The sequence below is a fragment of the Anolis sagrei genome, chromosome 8 (assembly GCF_037176765.1).
Source record: "Anolis sagrei isolate rAnoSag1 chromosome 8, rAnoSag1.mat, whole genome shotgun sequence".
Taxonomy (NCBI): domain Eukaryota; kingdom Metazoa; phylum Chordata; class Lepidosauria; order Squamata; family Dactyloidae; genus Anolis; species Anolis sagrei.
Genome location: NC_090028.1, coordinates 7,642,518 through 7,664,631, shown reverse-complemented (window position 1 = coordinate 7,664,631; position 22,114 = coordinate 7,642,518). Strand labels below are relative to the sequence as shown.

Sequence of the window (22,114 nt, the reverse complement as noted above, 5' to 3'; positions counted from 1 at the left end):
CCAGGTTGTGCCAGTCAGCTTTCTAGTACCCACTTTTTGCGGGACAGTCAAGCAGTGCTTCTTGTAGGTCAGAAAACGGTTCAGGTTAACTTGCAGCATGTTTTTTTTATGATAGAACCAATTAGGAAATGACATTGATAACCCAGGAGCCAAAATCGTATTACATATTGTTTGAAACACAACAAGAGTGCCTTCTATACTGCCATATAATCCAGATTATCAAAGCAGATAAGTCACATTACATTTCTGTTATTTTACTCTATTATTATTATTATTATTATTATTATTATTATTATTATTTGAAACACAACAAGATGAGTCCACAGCAGACACTCTGCTGGCTGTTGTATTGGATCCCACATCTGACACTTCCCAAGTGTCTAAGACTGTGTGATGTATCGGCGAATAATCCGTGCAGATCCCAGTAAGGTGGCCTTTTGCAGCTGGCAGACGGCAATCTCGTCAGCACCGATTGTGTTTAAGTGCAGGCCAAGGTCTTTAAGCACTGCACCCAGTGTGCCAATCACCACTGGGACCACCTTGACTGGTTTGTGCCAGAGTCTTTGCAGTTCGATCTTTAAATCCTCATATGTCATCTTTTCCAGTTGTTTCTCTGCAATCCTGCTGCCACCTGGGATTGCGACATCAACAATCCATACTTTGTTTTTTAACACGATTGTGAGGTCAGGAGTATTATGCTCCAAAACTCTGTCAGTCTGAATCTGGAAGTCCAGGGGAGTTTGGCGTGTTCATTCTCTGTAACTTTTTCAGGCTTGTGATCCCACCAGTTAGTTGTCGCAGGCAGATGGTATTTGTGGAACAAGTTCTAATGAATCATCTGAGCAACAGTGTTGTGCCTCTGCTTGTAGTCTGTCTGCGCTATCTTCTTGCAGCAGCTCATTATTGTCGAAGGCTTTCATGGCCGGAATCACTGGGTTGTTGTAGGTTTTTTTGGGCTATATGGCCATGTTCTAGAGGCATTTCTCTTAGGAGAAATGCCTCTAGAACATGGCCATATAGCCCAAAAAAACCTACAACAACCCAGCTTATTATTATTATTATTATTATTATTATTATTATTGTTATTGACACAAAAGCACAGTATGTCACAGCAAACGAGATCTATATGATGGATTTTGTATCACAAAATCACAAGTCAAACACTTCCCAAGGGTCTAGGACTGTGTATTATTATTATTATTATTATTATTATTATTATTATTATTCCCTCCCTCTCAAAGGGTTGGTGGTTCTTCCCCACTTTCTCCACATTGCTAACTGATAAATCCACGGAAGGATCAAGTTGAACCCGAAGATGTCAATCCACTTATCTGTTACTGCACAACTCTGGACTTCGTCTCACTACTAAGCATGCCTGCAAAGTCATCACACATTCCTATCAGCATGCAAGCTTTTCCAGGCTGTATTACTTCTTACCTCGTTTAATTGCTAGCGGGATCTTGAATTCACAGCGGTGATAACTATGAAAAATGAAAAGGCAGACTGTTATTTTGGAAAAGCATGACATTTTGGAGGTTATAACCTTTTGGAAAGCCAGGACTCTCCATAGCCTTTTGGAAGCATGACCCATTTGGAGATTAACTGGCATTCATAGCATTGGGAATATCCACAACCTTTTTGTACAGTATGATCTTCCTAAGAAGAGTTAAATACTCGCTTGAGTGAATCTTCTCCTTAGCGGTAAGTATCCACTAGTATTCATGCAAGGCAAATTGGGATTCTCAGTTGTTAGACTGATATACCTGGTTATCTCTCTGAACTGCTAGGAACTGCCAATGCACAAAATCTTCAGAAGTGTTATTTCAGTAGCCCAAAATACATCCACTCTCCCATAAATATATTACATTTGCTCTGAATTCACTAGGAACACTACCTAAAAGAAGTAGGCAGCCTGTCTTGGCTACTGACATATTCTATATCTGTCTGTGTATTGTCTATACAAAGCGGCATTGACTATTTGCCGTGTATGTGTATTGTGATTCGCCCTGAGTCCCCTTCGGGGTGAGAAGGGCGGAATATAAACAATGTATTATTATTATTATTATTATTATTATTATTATTATTATTAGAAACATCACAAGATGAATCCACAACAGACACTCTGCTGGCTGTTGTATTGTTGCATTACATCTATTATTTTTCTCTATTATTACTGTTATTATTACATTTCCATTATTTTACTCTATTATTATTATTAATAATAATAATAATAATAATAATAATAATACATTTATTATTTTACTCTATTATTATTTGATACACAACAAGATGAGTCCACAGCAGACACTTTGGTCGCTGTTGTATTGGATCACACGTCGGACACTTCCCAAGTGTCTAGGACTGTATGATGTATCGGCAAATAATGCGTGCATAAGGTGGCCTTCTGCAGCTGGCAGATAGTAATCTTGTCAGCACCAATTGTGTTTAAGTGCAGGCCAAGGTCTTGAGGCACTGCACCCAGTGTGCCGATCACCACTGGGACCACCTTGACTGGCTTGTGCCAGAGTCTTTGCAGTTCAATCTTTAAATCCTCATATTGTGTCAGCTTTTCCAGTTGTTTCTCTTCAATCCTGCTGTCACCCAGGATTGCAACATCGATATTATTATTATTATTATTATTATTATTATTATTATTATTTGCCCCTCATCGACATTATTATTATTATTATTATTATTATTATTATTATTATTATTACTATTATTATTACTTGCCCCTCACCTAGCCTTATAAATAGGGCAAGCATACCTAACTTTCCGTACATTGGGTTGCTGTGAGTTTTCCAGGCTGTCTGGCCATGTTCCAGAAGCATTCCCTCCTGACGTTTTGCACACATGTACGAATAAAGGAACATGAAAGGCAACGCAAAATAATTCAACCAGAGAAATGAGCCATAGCAGAGCACTCAATGAACCAACCTGGACACAGCATATTATTTGAGAACACAGAAATGCTGGACCACTTGGACAACCACCATGTCAGGATACACAGAGAAGCAATCCACAAGCATGTGGACAATTTTAACAGAAAGGAGGAAATCATGAAAATGAATACAATCTGGCTACCAGTATTAAAAAACTCTAAAATCAAGAAGTAAAGAAAGAGGAACACTGTTAGGAATCAGCCTGTGTTTGTGTTTCATGATGCTCAGGATCATGATGCTCTTGATGTGGGACATGATGAGGGAAATGATGGTGCTGAGGCTGAGGTGCAATATGGAGATGGTTTGGTCAATGATTTCCATGCAGACAATGATAGAGAGGCCCCAGGTGCAAAGGGCAGTTTCTCATGAGGATATTCCTGCTGGGCTTAAGGATGATGGTTTACTCCCTCTCTCTGTGAGCTCTCAAGATTTGAGTTTGGAAAACAATCCGACACCAGGAAATTTTAATGAGCAGCCAGAAAGGAAGTTGAAAAATAGGCGGCTAGAGTTCAGCCAGGATTGACAACAAACGCAATGTTTACGTCGCTCCGAAAGGCTTAGTCAAATAAGAGGCAAGAGTGGGGGAAAACGAAACAATTTTTTGGGCTTTGGGATATAAGATTTGCTTCAAGGGAAAGCCTGTTAGATCAGGCATCATTTGGAAATCATGTTCATGTGCCTTGGAAATCCTGTTCAAGGGGTCTTGTTCTTATAGAGATTTTTTTAGCATTTTGCTGTGGTCTAGAACCTTTGGGTTTATCTTTGATTGATTGACTTCTGTTGATTCCTGTCTGGATGAATACTTGGATTGTTTTTATATCTTTTGTGGACATTGCTTTGAAATACTGCATTTTACTGATCTTTTACATTTTGAAATTTTCCTATTTTTACAAGAATTTCTTTCTACTGGCTATTTTACTCAGCTTCAATAAAAAGGATTGGTTTTTCACTCAACTTATGGTGTGTTTTAAAATCAGAGGGTATCCTTTCTGTTCTGGAGTGCAACAAACACTCAAAAACAGGGGAATTCCAGACAAGAAACAATTGGGGCCAGCTAATCACCTCCCAACAAAGGATGCCCCCAGGCAGGAAGCAGCCAAGCCTGCAAGGCTATTTAATGCTAATCAAGCTGACTAACTGCAACATTCACACTTGCCTCAAAGAGACAAGATGTTGTGGCTCAGTTTGACTCTGAGTCTGAAGCCGACCCTTGTGGGCTTTGTGAGCCAGAGTTCCTACAAGATGATGATGAGGGTGATGGGTTACAGATTTCTGTACATGCTTCAGGCAGGGTTGACAGTGAGGCTGCTGAAGGGGAAACAGCAAGTCAGTGCTCAGGGGAAAAGAATGTCAGTGAGAATGATAACAAGAGTGAATTCCCACATGGACAGGTGGAGATGTCTTTGCCTCTTTTGCCTTCCCACGGTGATACGGTCCAGCTGCAGGACCAAGATAAGGGGTTAGAGAGCCTTGAAGGTAATGAATCCATGAGCAGGCAAGATCGTCTGCAATTAAGGGTCCGGAGAAGCCCTTGCGTGGCTAGTAAGCGAGAAGCCAAGTCTGCCAAAGGTCATCGCAATGCGTTCATGTCTGCAAAGGGTATTTAGCCTTCTTGTTGACACACAGGGGTTGTCAGTTCAACGTAGCTCTTTCCATGCAAACTTCTATGGATTAACCTTGGCTTTAAGCAGCACACTTCTGGCTTCCTGAGTCTAGGATTTTGGGTCTTGTGTTCATCTGTTTTTCCATGGACTATTGTTTGACCATTGCTTAAAGGATTATGCTTCATGTTTTTGCCTTGGGAACAGTGTCTTTGCATTTAAGCCTTATGGAACTTTTGTATTCTTCATGCCATGTTTTGATTTTGCCTTTTTCTCAATAAACTACAAAGTCTACAGCTTTGGTGTGGTGGTATTTGGGAGCAAGGTGAAAACTACCCTGAGTTGCAACACAAAAATCCTTTCTCCTACCCTGGGCATTCCACAGATATATAAACATCACTTGCCTAGTTTCCAACACACCTCACAACCTCTGAAGATGCCTGCCATAGATGTGGACGAAACGTCAGGAGAGAATGCTTCTGGAATATGGCCAGACAGCCTGGAAAACTCACAGCAACCCAGTGATTCCAGCCATGAAAGCCTTCAACACCACATTGGCTATCTCATCTGATGGAAACTCAACATCCCAGACATATTCTTAGAGCTCATAATCAATGCGTGCTTTCGCAAACCGAGGCCATACTCACATGTTGAAGTTATAATGACCCGGGTAATTCGTATGCAGAACAAATTTCTTCACTTTGTGGGTATTTGCATCAAAAAGGATATCCTGTGAAGGGTGAAAATGGGGAAAGAGATGGAAGTTGAGTTGAGGACGATTAATTCAAAACAATGAAACAACATCACGCCCCAAAGAAAATGGGACCATTTTCCCCAGAGCAGTGGTTCTCTACCTTCCTAATGCCGTGACCCCTTAATACAGTTCCTCATGTTGTGGTGACCCCCAACCATAACATTATTTTTGTTGCTACTTCATAACTGTAACTTTGCTACTGTTTGAACTGTAATATAAATATCTAATATGCAGGATGTATTTTCATTCACTGGACCAGATTTAGCACAAATATCCCATACGCCCAAATTGGAATACTGATGGGGTTCATGGGGGGATTGATTTTGTCAATTGGGAGTTGTAGTTGCTGGGATTTATAGTTCACCTACAATCAAAGAGCATTCTGAACCCCACCAAAGATGGAATTGAACCAAACTTGGCACACAGAACTCCAATGACCAACACAAAATACTGGAAGGGTCTGGTGGACATTGACCTTGAGATTTGGAGTTGTAGTTCACCCACATCCAGAAAGCATTGTGGACCCACACAATGATGGATCTGGACCAAACTTGGCACAAATATTCAGTATGTCCAAATGTGAACATTGGTGGAGTTTGGAAAAAATAGACCTTGATATTTGGGAGTAGTAGTTGCTGTGATTTATAGTTCACCTACAATCAAAGAGCATTCTGAACTCCACCAATGATGGAATTGAACCTATCTTGGAACACAGAACTCCCATGATCAACAGAAAATACTGGAAGAATCTCATGGGCATTGACCTTGAGTTTTGGAGTTGTAGTTCACCTACATCCAGAGAGCACTGTGGACTCAAACAATGATGGATTTGGATCAAACTTGGCACAACTTGTGCTCAAATGTGAACACTGGTTGAGTTTGGGGAAAATAGTAGGCATGGGCAATCCATGGTTCTAAATGGTTCTAAAGTACTTACAAAACTAGGGGGTGATGGTGCTTTGCTTCCAAAGGGTTTCTAAAGTTCTGGTGGTAAAAATTTCAGAACTCTAACATAACTTTCAAAATTTTGTTATAAATGGCAGTTTATAACAATAGCCAATAACAAAATAATAATGAAAATTTTGAAAGTTTTGTTGGAGTTCTGAAATTTTCACCACCACAACTTTCGAAACATTTTAGAAGCAAAGCACCAGCTTTAGCAACACTTTAGAAGAAAAGCACCAGCAGCCCCTAGTTTTGTAAGTTCTTTAGAACCATTTAGAACCATGGATTGCCCATGCCTAGAAAATAGACCTTGACATTTGGGAGTTGTAGTTGCTGGGATTTATAGTTTGCCGACAATCAAAAAGTATTCTGAACTCCACCAATTGAGAATTGCGCCAAACTTCCCACCCAGAACTCCCATGACCAACAGAAAATTACTGTGATGGTCTGATGGTCTTTGGCGACCCCTCTGACACCCCCTCGCGACCCCTCCAGGGTCCCAACCCCCAGATTGAGAAACACTGCCTTAGAGCAATGATTCAAAGGACATATTTATTTTAATTTGGGAGAAAACATTATGCCAAAACCATTGTGAAAGGTTGTGAATTTACATGCAACTTAAGTCCTAGCTACACTGCTATTATAATTTATTTATTTATTTATTTACAATATTTATATTCCGCCCTTCTCACCCCGCAGGGGACTCAGGACGGATTACAATGTACACATATATGGCAAACATTCAATGCCAAAGACACACAACAGATATAGACAGACAGTCAGAGGCTATTTAACTTTTTCTGGCCGCCAGAGGAGCTGTTGCTTTAATCGTCCATCTGCGACACTGATGAAGTACTTCCTCATTCCCCGCATGCTTTGCTGGAGTCTTTTTTATGGCCTCGTAAATTAGTTAAATTAGCCTCCCCACGCATAGGTGGTACCTGATTTTCCTACTTGACAGATGCAACTGTCTTTCGGGTTGCAAAGGTCGACAACAAGCTACACAATTGGTTGGAAGCTCACTCCACAACACCTTACGAACTCATGACCTTTTGGTCAGAAGTGATCTTAATGCAGTTGACACACAGCCAGCTATGGCACAGTCCCGGTGCCAATTGAACTAAATTAGATGGTCATATAATCCAGTTCAAAGCAGTTAAACTGCATTATATGGTCAGTGTAGACCAGGCATGGGCCAACTTGGGCCCTCCAGGTGTTGTGGACTTCAACTCCCACAATTCCTAACAGCCTACTGGCTGTTAGGAATTGTGGGAGTTGAAGTCCACAACACCTGGAGGGCCTAAGTTGGCCCATGCCTGGTCTACACTAACCATATAATGCAGTTCAATCTTCACTCTTTATTGCATAGGGGTCTCATTGTTTCTGCTTTAGTCCATTTGACTGTTGAACAAGCCAGGCAAAGTCTTATCCTCTCTCCAGAGCATTTCTGAATCCGGTTTGCAAATTACATTCTGCAAACGTTTAATATCAAATACGTGAAAATGAGCTCCCTGAGACCCCGGGAGCAGAAATGCGCCACTAACTAAACACGCAAATGTGGAAAAGGAGAAGGTTCAGCGATCTCGGCAATGGAGCTCTGGAGGATTTGAACAATATTCACTCCGACGCTCAGAGATTATGAGTATTATCAAAACGGAAGATAAAATGGAAGGAAAGGAGGAAGGGTGTCAAAGCCGTCGACTCACCACTCCAAGCGTGAAGTAGTTGAAAAAGTAGTCATTGCACTTTGAAGGTACTTGCTTATGAGGAGAAGGCGAATGGATTTTCATCTATAAATAAAGAACGGAAAAATGCCAGAGACACTTCAGTTTTTTGAAGAAGGAGACAAAGAGATTTTAAATACACAACCATTGCTATCCAACTTCATTTATTTATTTATCGTGTCAGGAGCAACCAGACAGTTGTATTACATTTTTAACAAAACAAACAAACAGACAGACAGACAAAACACGAAGTTTGCAAGCTTGGTAGTTGATTAAATGTCATTTGACCAGTATCTGGCCACTTGGAGTGCCTCTGCTGTTGCCGCAAGGAGGTCCTCCATTGTGCATGTACCAGGGCCCAGCTTGCATTGCAGCAGGTGGTCAGTGGTTTGCTCTTCTCCACACTCGCATGTCGAGGATTCCACTTTGTAGCCCCATTTCTTAAGGTTGGCTCTGCATCCCGTGGTGCCAGAGCGCAGTCTGTTCCGTGCCTTCCAAGTGTGCCCAGGGGGAGTCTCTCATTTGGTATCAGCCATTGATTGAGGTTCTGGGTTTGAGCCTGCCACTTTTGGACTCTCGCTTGCTGAGGTGTTCCAGCGAGTGTCTCTGTAGATCTTAGAAAACTATTTCTTGATTTAAGTCGTTGACGTGCAGGCTGATACCCAAACGGAGGATGAGCTGGAGATGTCACTGCCTTGGTCCTTTCACTATTGGCTGCTACTTCCCGGCGGATGTCAGGTGGTGCAATACCGGCTAAGCAGTGTAATTTCTCCAGTGGTGTAGGGCGCAGACACCCCGTGATAATGCGGCATGTCTCATTAAGAGCCACATCCACTGTTTTAGCGTGGTGAGATGTGTTCCACACTGGGCATGCGTTCTCAGCAGCAGAGTAGCAAAGCGCAAGGGCAGATGTCTTCACTGTGTCTGGTTGTGATCCCCAGGTTGTGCCAGTCAGCTTTTGTATGATATTGTTTCTAGTGCCCACTTTTTGCTTGATATTCAGGCAGTGCTTCTTGTAGGTCAGAGCATGGTCCAGAGTGACTCCCAGGTATTTGGGTGTGCTGCAATGCTGCAATCGAACTTCATAAAGGCACTGCTCTGATTTGAATGGACTGAGGACACTAAGGCAGACATGAGAAATGTCTCCAGCCCCATTACAGATAATGGACTGAATCCAGATTTAACCTTGCTTAATGTTGGAACTCAACCACATTCTGCACAAGGTTATAGTCCTCATCAAGGACTTAGATAGGCAGATGAGTTAGGTGGAAGGGAAAGGCCTTCCTCCATTGGCTTCTCGGTCTCCCTCCTGTGAGCATGGAGAGACAAGATGTCTGCTGTGACTTACTGTATATACTCGAGTATAATAAGCCTAGTTTTTCAGTCATTTTTTTAAGGCAGAAAAAGTCTCCCTCGGCTTATACTTGAGTCAAGGTTTTTATTATTTTACTCTATTATTATTATTACTATTACTATTATTATTATTAATCATTTTACTCTATTATTATTACATTTATTATTTTATTCTTTAGTATTGTTATTATTACATTTATTATTTTACTCTATTATTATTGGAAGGATTTTTATTATTTTATTCTATTATTATTATTACATTTATTATTTTATTCTTTATTATTGTTATTACTACATTTATTATTTTACTCTATTATCATTGGAAGGATATGTAAACACATTTACACTGAAGAAGGTTAGAATAATGCTTTAATCAGAGGACAGTCTTATCTTAACTTACAGTTTTATTCAAAAACATTTAACCTATCGATGCCTCAATTAATGCAATTTTATTGGTATCTATTTTTATTTTGGAATTTACCAGTAACTGCTGCATTTCCCACCCTCGGCTTATACTTGAGTCAATCTGTTTTCCCAGTTTTTTTGTGGTAAAATTAGGTGCCTTGGCTTATATTCGGGTCGGCTTATACTCAAGTAAATAAAGTATTTGGATAGCCAGGTCCTGTTAACTTTCCTATCTAGTAAGCATGGGCAATCCATGGTTCTAAATGGTTCTAAAGTACTTACAAAACTAGGGGGCGCTGGTGCTTTGCTTCTAAAATGTTTCTAAAGTTCTGGTGGTGAAAATTTCAGAACTCTAACAAAATTTTCAAATTTCATTATAAATGGCAGTTCCTAATTGGTTCTGTTATAAAAATCTCCAGTAATGAAATAATAATGAAATTTTGAAAGTTTTGTAAGAGTTTTGAAATTTTTTGTTTTGTTTTGTTTTGTTTTGTTTTTTTTTTGCTAGCCTTTATTGGCATAACATGGCAGAGAGTATAAAAAATAGTACACATAATAAAAAAGGGCTTCTCGTTTGCTACACATTCAGTTTGCAGACTTCATTCAGGAATCTTGCCACTGAAAGGCAGCAGCTAAAGTCCTGGCAATTTAAAAGCAAAATCACTTTGTCAGAATCGCTGCGGTTCTTCAGTGAGTCTAAAACTTGTGTTAGCAGGCTGGATCTTAGCTCCTGGTAGAGTGGACAGTGCAGGAGAATATGCGGTATGGAGTCTAGCTGTCCTGTGCTGCAGAGGCAGACCCTCTTGTCGCTCGGGAGGCCATTGAGTCTTCCTCTATGGAGCGGCGATGGCATGATGTTAAATCTAGCCAGCATGTAGGCTCTTCTGTAAGAGGGGTTGGTGAGCTCTGTGATGTAAAAGGCTGGATTTCCCTGTGTGTATGGAATTGCCAAGTTAATAGGTGAGCAGGATTTGTTTGCCAAGCTCAACAATTGGTTGTGGTCCCTATCTAGCAGCCTCCTTTTGATGAGGGTAAAAATCTCGGGAAAAGATAGTAGGGTCAGGAAATCGCTGTCGTAGCCCAATTCCCCGATCTTTGCTAGGACAGTTGAGCACCATTTGGAGTGGTGGAGTTCGCTCAAGGTGAGTTGAGTCAGAGAGTCTCTGGGACTTTGATAGTGTATAGATAGCCAAAATTTAATGACGATTAGCCAGATAGTAGCCTCAATAGAATATTGCCCAGATTCAAGACAAAGAACTGCATACGGGACACAGTTGGGGGCACCATATAGTTTGTGGAGGAATTTCGAATGAAAAGATCTGATGGCGCTGTTATTGGGGGTTAACCAGATGGGTGTGAGGGCGATCTGGCTGCGACATCTGTCACCCCATTGATCGCCAGGGTTGATTCGGCTGATCTGGCTGGCTAGGCGGGTGTCCCCTTCCTCCCTCACCGCTCCATGTGCGTCCCTCCCGAAGCTGCGCGCTCGGTGGAAGAGGACGACGTCCCAGGTATAGAAGGAGTGTACCGAGGTCTCCAGTCTTCGGTCCCGGGTTTACGATAGCTGCGCTCCCCTGCTAGAACCTCCAAACAAGCTCGAGTTTTGAAATTTATACCACCAGAACTTTAGACACACTTTAGAAGCAAAGCACCAGCTTTAGAAACAAGTTAGAATCAAAGCACTAGCTTTAGCAACGCTTTAGAAGTAAAGCACCAGCTTTAGAAAATTTTTAGAAGCAAAGCACCAGCTTTAGAAACACTTTAGAAGCAAAGCACCAGCTATAGAAACATGTTAGAAGCAAAGCACCAGCTTTAGAAACACTTTAGAAGCAAAGCACCAGCTTTAGAAAATTTTTAGAAGCAAAGCACCAGCTTTAGAAACACTTGAGAAGCAAGCACCAGCTTTAGAAACACTTTAGAAGCAAAGCACCAGCTATAGAAACATGTTAGAAGCAAAGCACCAGCTTTAGAAACACTTTAGAAGCAAAGCACCAGCTTTAGAAACATTTTGGAAGCAAAGGACAAGCTTTAGAAACATGTTAGAAGCAAAGCACCAGCTTTAGCAACACTTTAGAAGCAAAGCACTAGCACCCCCTAGTTTTGTAAGTACATTAGAACCATTTAGACCCATCTAGTTATGTTATGGGCTGAAAATAAATTGGAGAAAATCAAAAATGATTTTATTTAACTATACAAAAGAAGAAGAGGAAGATTTCAAAAGTCAGAGGGAGATAAAAATAACTCTAAAAGAAGATATAAAATACATAGGAGTAGTAGTAACTAAGAATCTAAGTGAGATGGAAAGGAAAAATTTAGCGGTATTAAGGAAAGAAACAGAGAAAAGATTACTTGAATATAACAATGCACACCTATCTTGGTTTGGCAGAATAGCCTTATTTAAAATGAAAATCCTGCCCAAAGTAAACTTCATATTTAGAATGATACCCCTCAAAATTTCGGAAATTGAATTGAATAAATGGCAGCAATTAACAGATACATTTTGTAACAACAGGAAAAAGAATAGAATAAATAAATGCTACTGGTACAAACTACAGAAAGAAGGAGGACTAGGACTACCCGAAATCAAAAGTTATTATGAAGCGAACCAATTGAGACATGTGGTGGAAGGGATGCTAAACAAAGCTGACATAGACTGGATGGAAATAAATAATAAAGATATAGAAATGAGATTAGAAAATATATTTTTTAAGGAATACTCAAAAAAGGAAATTAATCAAATGGGAAATGTACCATTGGGAAATATACTATCAATATGGAACAAATATAAGAAAAACCTAATCAAAGGGAATTCTAAAATAATGCCAGTTATAATGGAGGGGAAATTTCCTAAAAATCTGAAAAACGTGATGGATAAAGAGTTGAAAAACAAGAAACTAGATAAAATTGGAAGTTGGATGGAACAAATAAAGGAGAAGAGCACTATTAAGGAAATCCTAGGTAAATTAAATATATCATAGCTCCATTGGGTCCAACTAGACCAATGGTTCAAAAAGTGGAAAGGAAAGAGCCTAGGGGAAAGAGAATCAACGAAATTTGAAAATATAATATTAAAAGAACTGGCTAAAGAAGGAAATCAGCATCAAAAAGGGATAACAAGTATTATATACAAAATATTAATAGAGATTAAAGGGGAGAGAAAAGGGATACAAACAAGGGAACTATGGGAAGAAGAACTGGGAATAAAAATAGGAGAAAGGAATTGGGAAAAATTATGGAGAGCAAGACACCTCAAGAATTTATCAATTAGGATAAAAGAAAACTACTATAAGATGGTATGGAAATGGTACCTGACCCCAATAAAGATCCATAATATGGATAAGAGTTGTTCAGAAAAATGTTGGAGGGGTTGCCAAGAAAGGGGCACGTATATCCACATGTGGTGGCAATGCAAATATGTACAGAGTTTCTGGGGAAAAGTTATAGTAGAAATAGAAAGTATTATGAAGAAAAAAATTAATAGAAATCCAGCAACTATATTATTATCTATTTACAATACAGATGAATGGAAGGAAAATGAAAAGAATCTGATAACAATGTTGTTAACGGCTGCAAGGCTACTAATAGTAAAATATTGGAAAGGAGAGGTGGAAATTAAGATAGAAGAATGGTATAAGGAAATTTGGAAATTAGCAATAAATGACAAATTAACATGCAATTTAAAAGTTAAAAAAGGCCTAAGGAAGGATAATGATTTTGAAAATATATGGAAAATATTTATTGAGGAAACATTAAGGAAAGAAGATGGGAGCCAACCCTCACCAGAAGAAATGAGGTTCTGGTGGGAGTATAAAGAAAAGAAGAACTCCGGAGATGGGGAGCACAAGGGGGAGCACAACTGGGGAAAGGGAAAAAAGTAATTATATGAATTATAGAGATTGTTTTTGTAATGAAAGGAATATAAATGCAATAAAAAATTATTAGTTCTTTGAACACCATATTTTATCACTATTATTTAATATATAAATGTAATTGTTATAACAGTAGAGTCTCGCTTATCCAACATAAACGGGCCGGGAGAACGTTGGGTAACCGAAGGTTGGATAAGCGAGGCTCTACTATATTACATTTATTCTTCTACTCTATTTATTTTTTATTATTACATATATGATTTCACTCTATTTATTATTGTTATTATTTCATTTATTAGGTTGTTATGAGTTTTCGGGGCTGTTCCAGAAGCATTCTCTTCTGATGTTTCACCCACATCTATGGCAAGCATCCTCAGAGGTTGTGAGATCTGTTGGAAACTAGTCAAGTGGTGTATGGGTATGTCTATCTGTCTATCTATCTATCTATCTATCTATCTATCTATCTATCTATCTATCTGTGGAATGGTGTCCAGGGTGGGAGAAAGAACTCTTGTCTATTTGAGGCAAGTGTGAATGTTCCAATTGGCCACCTTAATTTACATTAAATAGCCTTGCAGCTTTAAAGCCTGCCTGCTTCCTGCCTGGGGGAATCCTTTGTTGGGAGGTGTTAGCTGGCCCTGATGGTTTCCTGTCTGGAATTCCCCTGTTTACTGAGTGTTGCTCTTTATTTACTGTCCTGTAAACAGAGAATTCCAGACAGGAAACCATCAGACCCAGCTAACACCTCTCAAAAAAGGATCTCCCAGTCAGGAAGCCACTAGGCTTCGAAGCTGCAAGGCTATTCAATGCTAAGCTATTCAATGCTGTGGGCACAAGGGAGAGAGCCTTCTCCTCTGTGGCTCCCTGACTTTGGAACTCATTACCTGGAGAGATCAGTAAAAGCCCCTTCTCTAGAAACATTAAAAAAGAACCTTAAAACCTGGCTCTTCTGCTGCACCTTAGGCGAGTAGGTGCACAATATGACACCATTGCACCCCTCAACTCTCTTCCCGCTGGAACACACGCCCACCAAATGGGAAGTTTAGCTTCACAACTATGTATGTTTTTAGCAGATAACTTGCTCCTATTTTTATCTCATTAGAGTTTTAGAATTGTTTTCATCCTGTACATGTGGCCCGCCCATTGTTATTGTGATTGTGCTTATTGGAATGTTATTTTATGACTGTGTTTATAATTTTTTTTAATGTTATTTGATGATGTTGTTTATTGTTTATGCTCTGGTTTTATTTTGTTGTAATATGTTGTCTGGGCTTGGCCCCATGTAAGCTGCTCCGAGTCCCCATTGGGGAGATGGTGGCAGGGTATAATAATAATAATAATAATAATAATAATAATAATAATTAGTCAAAGGTGTCCAATTGCAACGTTCACACTTGCCTCCAACAGACAAGAGTTCGTTCTCCCACCCTGGACATTCCACAGATATATAACCCCCGTTTTCCTAGTTTCTAACAGACCCCTCAATCTCTGAGGATGCCTGCCATAGATGTAGGCGAAACGTCAAGAGAGAATGCTTCTGGAACATGGCCAGACAGGCTGGAAAACTCACAGCAACCCTGCGATTCTATGAAAGCCTTCGACAACACTCTAGATATTTAATGAAAAATTATAGCAAAATTTGCTAAAGGATGTCCCTTCTGCAAAGGCCAAGTTTTTGCAGTTTAATAAACTTTTTTTCATGTTGTTACGATAGAACCAATTAGGAAATGGCATTTATAACTCATGAACAAAATTTGTGTTACATAGTGCTATTAGATGCTTTAGTAATCTAATAAGAACAATAATCTGTACTGATGTATGATTTCCTCTGACCTTATCTTCTGACTTGTAGAAAACTTTGTGAGGAGATCCCAAGGTGCTCAGCACATCTTGGCACGAATCACCGAAATACACGCAGCGCTCAAATACCCGCATCTTGGCATCCGCTAATACGCCAGGGCCGCATCCTAAAGGAAACAGGCGAAACAGAACCAGGTTATTTCCAGTTTACACACACACACACACACACACAAGCCGTCCCCTGCCACCCGTTGCTGTGGCCCAGTCTGGTGATCTGGAAAATAAAGTAATGAGAAAGTGTTGGTTTCTAATATATCTAATATCTTTATGTTTGTGGGTAAACAGTATTTCTTGTTGTTTCTTTGTCAGTGTTGATGTGGAGATTGTCTGGTATGCCTACAACATATAGTTGTTGTTCTTTAGGGGTCCCTTTCAAATCTATGCTACTAGATCTGTGTGTGTATGGGAATCATATCTATCTATCTACCTATCTATACCTATGGCTGGATGGCTCTTTGTCAGGAAGGCTTTGATTACGTTTTCTTGCCCTGGTGAAGAGAGTTGGACTGGATGGCCTTAAGTATTTTCTGGTGGTCATGGGGGTTCTGTGTGGGAAGTTTGCCCCAATTCTGTTGTTTGTGGGATTCAGAATACTCATTGATTGTAGGTGAACTATAAATCCAGGTAACTACAAATTCCAAATATCAAAGTCTATTTTCCCCAAACTCCATCTGTGTTCATCTTTGGGCATATGGAATATTTGTGCCAAGTTTGGTCCAGATCCATCATTGCTTGAGTCCACAGTGCTCTCTAGATGTAGGTGAACTACAACTCCCAAACTCAAGGTCAATGTCCACCAAACCTTCTAGTGTTTTCTGTTGGTCATGGGAGTTCTGTGTCCAAAGGTTGGTTCAATTCCATCATTGGTGGATTTCAGAATGCTCTTTGATTGTAGGTGAACTATAAATTCCAGCAACTACAACTCTCAAATGACAAAATCAATTTTTATGAGTGAAGGACATACATTGGGTTGTTAAGTGTATGCTGTTCAAATTTGGTGTCAATTCATCCAGTGGTTTTTGAGTTATGTTAATCCCACAAATGAACATTACATTTTTATTTATATAGATAAATGAGTGAAGGATGATGGACGCTTTGGAACTGTGGCGTTGGAGAAAAATCCTGAGAGTAGCTTGGACCCCAACTGCTCACTGGATGGGAGGATATTAGAGGCAAAGACGAAGTACTTTGGCCACATAATGAGAAGACAGAAAAGCTTGGAGAACAGAATAATGCTGGGAAAATGGAAGGAAAAAGGAAGAGGGGCCGACCAAGGGCAAGGTGGCTATATGGTATCCTTGAAGTGACTTTGAAGGAGCTGGGGGTGGCCACGGCTGACAGGGAGCTCTGATGTGGGCTGGTCCATGAGGTCACCAAGAGTCGGAAGTGACTGAACAAATAAACAACAATGTAACATACATGAATTTCGTGTTTAGACACAGGTCTCATCGCCAAGATATCTCCTTACATACATATACCGTATCCAAATACAAGTAATCAAAAAATCTGAAATCCAAAACACTTCTGGTCCCAAGCATTTTCAATTGCTGATAGGAGCACAAGCCCTATGAGGAGTGGCTTAAAGAGCTGGGCATGTTTAGCCTGAAGAAGAGAAGGTTGAGAGAAGACATGATAGCCATGTGAGAGGAAGTCATAGGGAGGAAGGAGCAAGCTTGTTTTCTGCTTCTCTGGAGACTAGGACGCAACGGAACAATGGCTTTAAACTACAAGAAAGGAGATTCTACCTGAACATTAGGAAGAACTTCCTGACTGTGAGAGCTGTTCAGCAGTGGAACTCTCTGCCCTGGAGTGTGGTGGAGGCTCCTTCTTTGGAGGCTTTTAAAAAGAGGCTGGATGGCCATCTGTCGGGGGTGATTTGAATGCAATATTCCTGCTTCTTGGCAGAATGGGGTTGGACTGGATGGCCCAGGAGGTCTCTTCCAACTCTATGATTCTATGATGGAGTTCCACAAAAAAATTCTACTTTGACCAGAGTCTGAAAGGCTGCTCTTCTCCTTACACAGCAAACCTGATTTCATTATGCGTCTGGAACCAAATAAAGCAGACCAGAGACCTTTCCAATACACATGTAGTCAGGGAAAAGTCAAAGGAAAGTATTGAAGATAGCTTGTTGTTCTGCATCTGCATTATACCCAGATGGCCACACATATGTTTATGCCTTAATAAGGGAATAAAAACTTCTGCCCAGATATTCTACCTGCAGTGAGTAAGCGGAGCCGTAAACCTGAGGGCCCAGCTCCATCTCTCAGAACGTCAACGCTCTCTGCATACACATTTCCAAGGAAACAGCTGAGGGGCATCGGAGGAGCCCTGAAAAGTAAAGGAAAATCATAAACAACAATAAGGCCACACAGAAGGGAGAGCAAGGAAATTGAGTTCTTCAGTGTTATCGAGCTTTGTTCACTCCAGTCTCTGGATTAATAAACTTTAATGGGAATGATTGTTGCAACCCAGATCAGGAAACAAGACCATAAGATATTAATCCACCACACTTGACTGTGGGGAAAAACAATCCTTTTTTATTGATGAAAAATGGTTACAAAATAGAGGAAAAGACAAAGTCAAAAAGCCACAGTAAAATTCAGCAGTCAGGAATATCTCTGAACTAGATCAAAATTCCAAAAGTAACACTATAAAAACCTGGAACCTGTTAGCATTTCACTAACCGTACTTGGAAACTAGAAGCCTCTGGGAATGCAGGCCATGGGAAACGGGAAATCTGCCAAGGTATTGCCTCAGTCTAAACGATGCTTGATCTAACGAGACAGCCCGGGGAGAGACACTTTAAACTAAAGAAACTGTTTCGGGACACGCCTCCAGGCTTTGAAGCCTGTGCCTCCCTTTCCTTTAATCTGCTTGACCTTTGCAGACTCTGCGATTCACTCCAGCTTTTCCAAATCTGTCCTTTTCTATCCTCATTAAAAAAGGCAGGTGCTAGCTCCTCTGGAGAGCTATCACCGCTTGATTCTGAAACATTCCCATCAGGAAATGTAGTTTCACTTTCCAAGCCACTGACCTCAGAATCAACAGTTTCCAAACCATCAGGGGGAAAAACATGTTCAGTAGCCTGTTCAGTTGCATCAGGAAATACAATCAGAGAATCAGGTTCAGGTTCACACGCAGGCTGAACCCCAACAATGATTGTGAGTTCATTCTGTTTTCTCAGCAACATCAGGGGCACTCCAAGTGGCCAACGAATGGTGAAAGGACATTTAATATAATGGCAAGTCTTTAAAACTCTGTGTTTTTTAAAAACATGCATTGCAACTCTACCCTTGGTTTGTTCTTGATACGATAAATAAATGTGAAATTAATTGCACAAAGAGGTCTTTCCATTCAAAGGACTGACATAAAATGTTAGTGCTAACATGGGGATTAAATAAATAATGGAGAAAAACCAAATCTGAACATGATCACCAAGAATGAATAATGACAACTCTCCGTTTCTTCATCTTCTATCCTTGAATTTGTTCTGTTTTGTTTTCACATCCGTTTTGAAGCACATTTAAATATTATACACCTTTTTATATTTATCTCTCAAAAATGTACATTTTAATGGTAAATACGCCCCATCTAAAAATTATTCAACTTTTAGATTTGCCATATGTCTAATATGGCATCTGGTTTTTAAAATTATTTTTACTGTTTAAATCCATTGTAATGTAAGCCACCCAGAAATTAAGTCCCGTTTTCAAAATTATGTATATGGAAATATTCCAAAACCTACCTACCTACCTACCTACCTACCTATCTATCTATCTATCTATCTATCTATCTATCTGTTTACACCCATTGTAATGTAAGCTACCCAGAAATTAAGTCCCATTTTCAAGATTATGTATATGAAAATATTCCAAAACATATCTATCTATCTATCTATCTATCTATCTATCTATCTATCTATCTGTTTACACCCATTGTAATGTAAGCTACCCAGAAATTAAGTCCCATTTTCAAGATTATGTATATGAAAATATTCCAAAACATATCTATCTATCTATCTATCTATCTATCTATGCACATAATAAAAGTGAAAATATGTATGTATGTGTGTAGCTGGGGTGTCTACTTCCACAGACAGGCTCCTACTTCCACAAATACCTGTAACTCCCATACTCAGGGGACACCAATGGCCCTCCCTCCAATGACATAAAAAAAGAGCAACACTAAGAAAAACAGGGGAATTCCAGACAGGAAATTATCAGGGCCAGCTAACACCTCCCAACAAAGGATTCACCCAGGCAGTAACCAGTCAGGATTTAAAACTGCAAGGCTATTCAATGCTAACCTAGATGACCAATTGCAGCATTCACACTTGCCTCAAACTGACAAGGGCTCGTTCTCCTACCCTGGACATCATTCCACACACACACACACACACACACCAGAGTGTACTTGCCTAATTTCCAACAGACCTCACAACCTCTGAGGATGCTTGCCATAGATGTGGGTGAAGCATCAGGAGAGAGTGCTTCTGTAACCTGGATTCCCCCAGGCAGCAACCAGCTAGGATTTAAAACTGCAAGGCTATTCAATGCTACTCAAGGTGACCAATTACAACATTCACACTTGCGTCAAACAGACAAGGGTTCTTTCTCCCACCCTGGACATTATTTCACAGTTATATAAACCCAATTTTCCTAGTTTCCAATAGACCTCACAACCTCTGAGGATGTCTGCTATAGATGTGGGTGAAACGTCAGGAGAGGATGCTTCTGGAACATAGGCATACAGCCCAGAAAACTCACAGCAACCCAAGGAGACAATCAATTGATATTTAATAATAATAATAATAATCTTTATTTATATCCCACCACCATCTCCTCAAAGGGGACTCGGGGTGGCTTACATGAGGCCATAATGAATATTTACTATTTATTTGGAGGCATTTGTTTCAAGGCAAGAGTTACGTACTTGGTATCCTGTAGGCTGTTTCCACTGTAGATGTACATGCGTTTCACAGTTGCCCCATGGGGGATTTGCAGAGAAGCGAGGCCATGGGCAAAGTTTGGCTGCGGAGATAAGAATAGAGTCATTCTAATTGCAAAATGTGCAAATGCAAAAATATACAGTGTAGATTGATTTGTCTAGTTTTTATTATATGTTATGTTTTTAATTGTATTTATGACGTTGTAAGCATTGAATTTTGCCCTGTTAACCGCCTTGAGTCGCCCACAGGCTGAGAAAGGCAGTATACAAATACAGTAAATAAAGCATTACACATCATGGCAATTCCCGGCCTTAGTTTCCTTTCCTCGGTTCTTTTTATGCAAATCGAAAGGCTTGTGTTTGCCGGGCACTCCTGAGAACTTGATGAGACAAGGCCAAAAGCAAAACAGGGCTTTCATGCTACAGACACTTGCAGTTCCTTTTGCAACAAAATTACAAAACCAACATCCTATTTGTAGTTCTTTTCTGGATATATTATGCTAAATGTAGTCCTGAACACGATACTTACTTCAATCATGGTAACTTTAGGCCAAACTAAGTTATAAATTATACAGTTTATATCCTGAAAGTAACGAAGCCTGGTTTCAGAGATGGGATCATAGGGTTTTCTGGAAGGTTGCTAGGATTTCCATGTTCAATGCCAGGTCGGTAAATGGAAAATCTTCTATCATTCAAGATCTAATCCAAGAAGAACGAGCCGACCTGGCTTGTATAACGGAGACCTGGTTGGACGAGGGGGGAGGGGTCAATCTCTCCCAACTCTGTCCACCAGGTTATTCCGTTCAGCACCAACCAAGGCTTGGAGGGCGGGGAGGCGGAGTCGCAGTGGTCTATAAGGACTTTATTCCACTGATCAGGTGTCCCATCCCACAATCATCTTCCTTTGAATGTGCCGGCTTTAGGATAGGTGACCGGGACAGGATAGGGATTCTGTTAGTGTACCGACCACCCCGCTGCACTAGTCTCCCTACCTGAGCTAGCGGGAGTGGTCTCGGACATGGCGTTGAGCTTCCAACGGCTCTTGGTCTTGGGAGATTTCAACGTCCATGCCGAGGCCCCTCTTTCTGGTGCGGCTCAGGACTTCATGGCCGCCATGGCAACCATGGGCCTGTCCCAATTAATATCTGGTCCCACCCATAGTGCTGGGCACACTTTAGATTTGGTTTTTGCCCAGGGATGGGATGAAGGTGACGGGACGGAGGAGCCGACCATCACCCCATTGCCATGGACCGATCACCACCTGATCAGTTTTAGACTAACTGGGCCTCCTAACCTCCGCAGGGGTGGTGGGCCCATTAGAATGGTCCGCCCCAGGAGACTTATGGATCCAAATGGACTCCTGACGGCTCTTGGGGATCTTTCCACCTCCTTGGCTAGTGATACTGTCGATGCTCTGGTCTCTCGTTGGAATAATGAGTTGACCAGGGCAATTGACACTATCGCTCCGGAACGCCCCCTCTCGAGTAACCGAGCTAAACCAGCCTCTTGGTTTACCGAGGAGCTGGCAGCGATGAAGCGAAAGAAGAGGAGGTTAGAGTGCGTGTGGCGCCAGAATCCCACCAATCCAGCCCAAACACACCTGAATGCCTTTTTAAGGTCCTACGGTGTGGCAATAGCGGCAGCTCAGAAAACATTCATCACAGCCAATATTGCATCAGCGAAGAATCGTCCAGCGGAGCTTTTCCGAGTT

The 22,114-nt window shown here is 40.7% G+C and overlaps 1 protein-coding gene across 1 annotated transcript in view; it reads right to left on the bottom strand.

The window, feature by feature from the left end:
• Positions 1-22,114, bottom strand: part of PHAF1 (phagosome assembly factor 1) — a 110,958-nt gene that overhangs the window by 17,908 nt on the left and 70,936 nt on the right. The window contains exons 8-13 of the mRNA XM_067471011.1: positions 20,389-20,486; positions 17,672-17,784; positions 15,427-15,560; positions 7,949-8,032; positions 5,191-5,273; positions 1,438-1,481 (exon numbers count right to left, since the gene is read on the bottom strand). Of these exons, the coding sequence (XP_067327112.1) occupies positions 1,438-1,481; positions 5,191-5,273; positions 7,949-8,032; positions 15,427-15,560; positions 17,672-17,784; positions 20,389-20,486 (556 nt within the window). The remainder of the gene's footprint in view (positions 1-1,437; positions 1,482-5,190; positions 5,274-7,948; positions 8,033-15,426; positions 15,561-17,671; positions 17,785-20,388; positions 20,487-22,114) is intronic.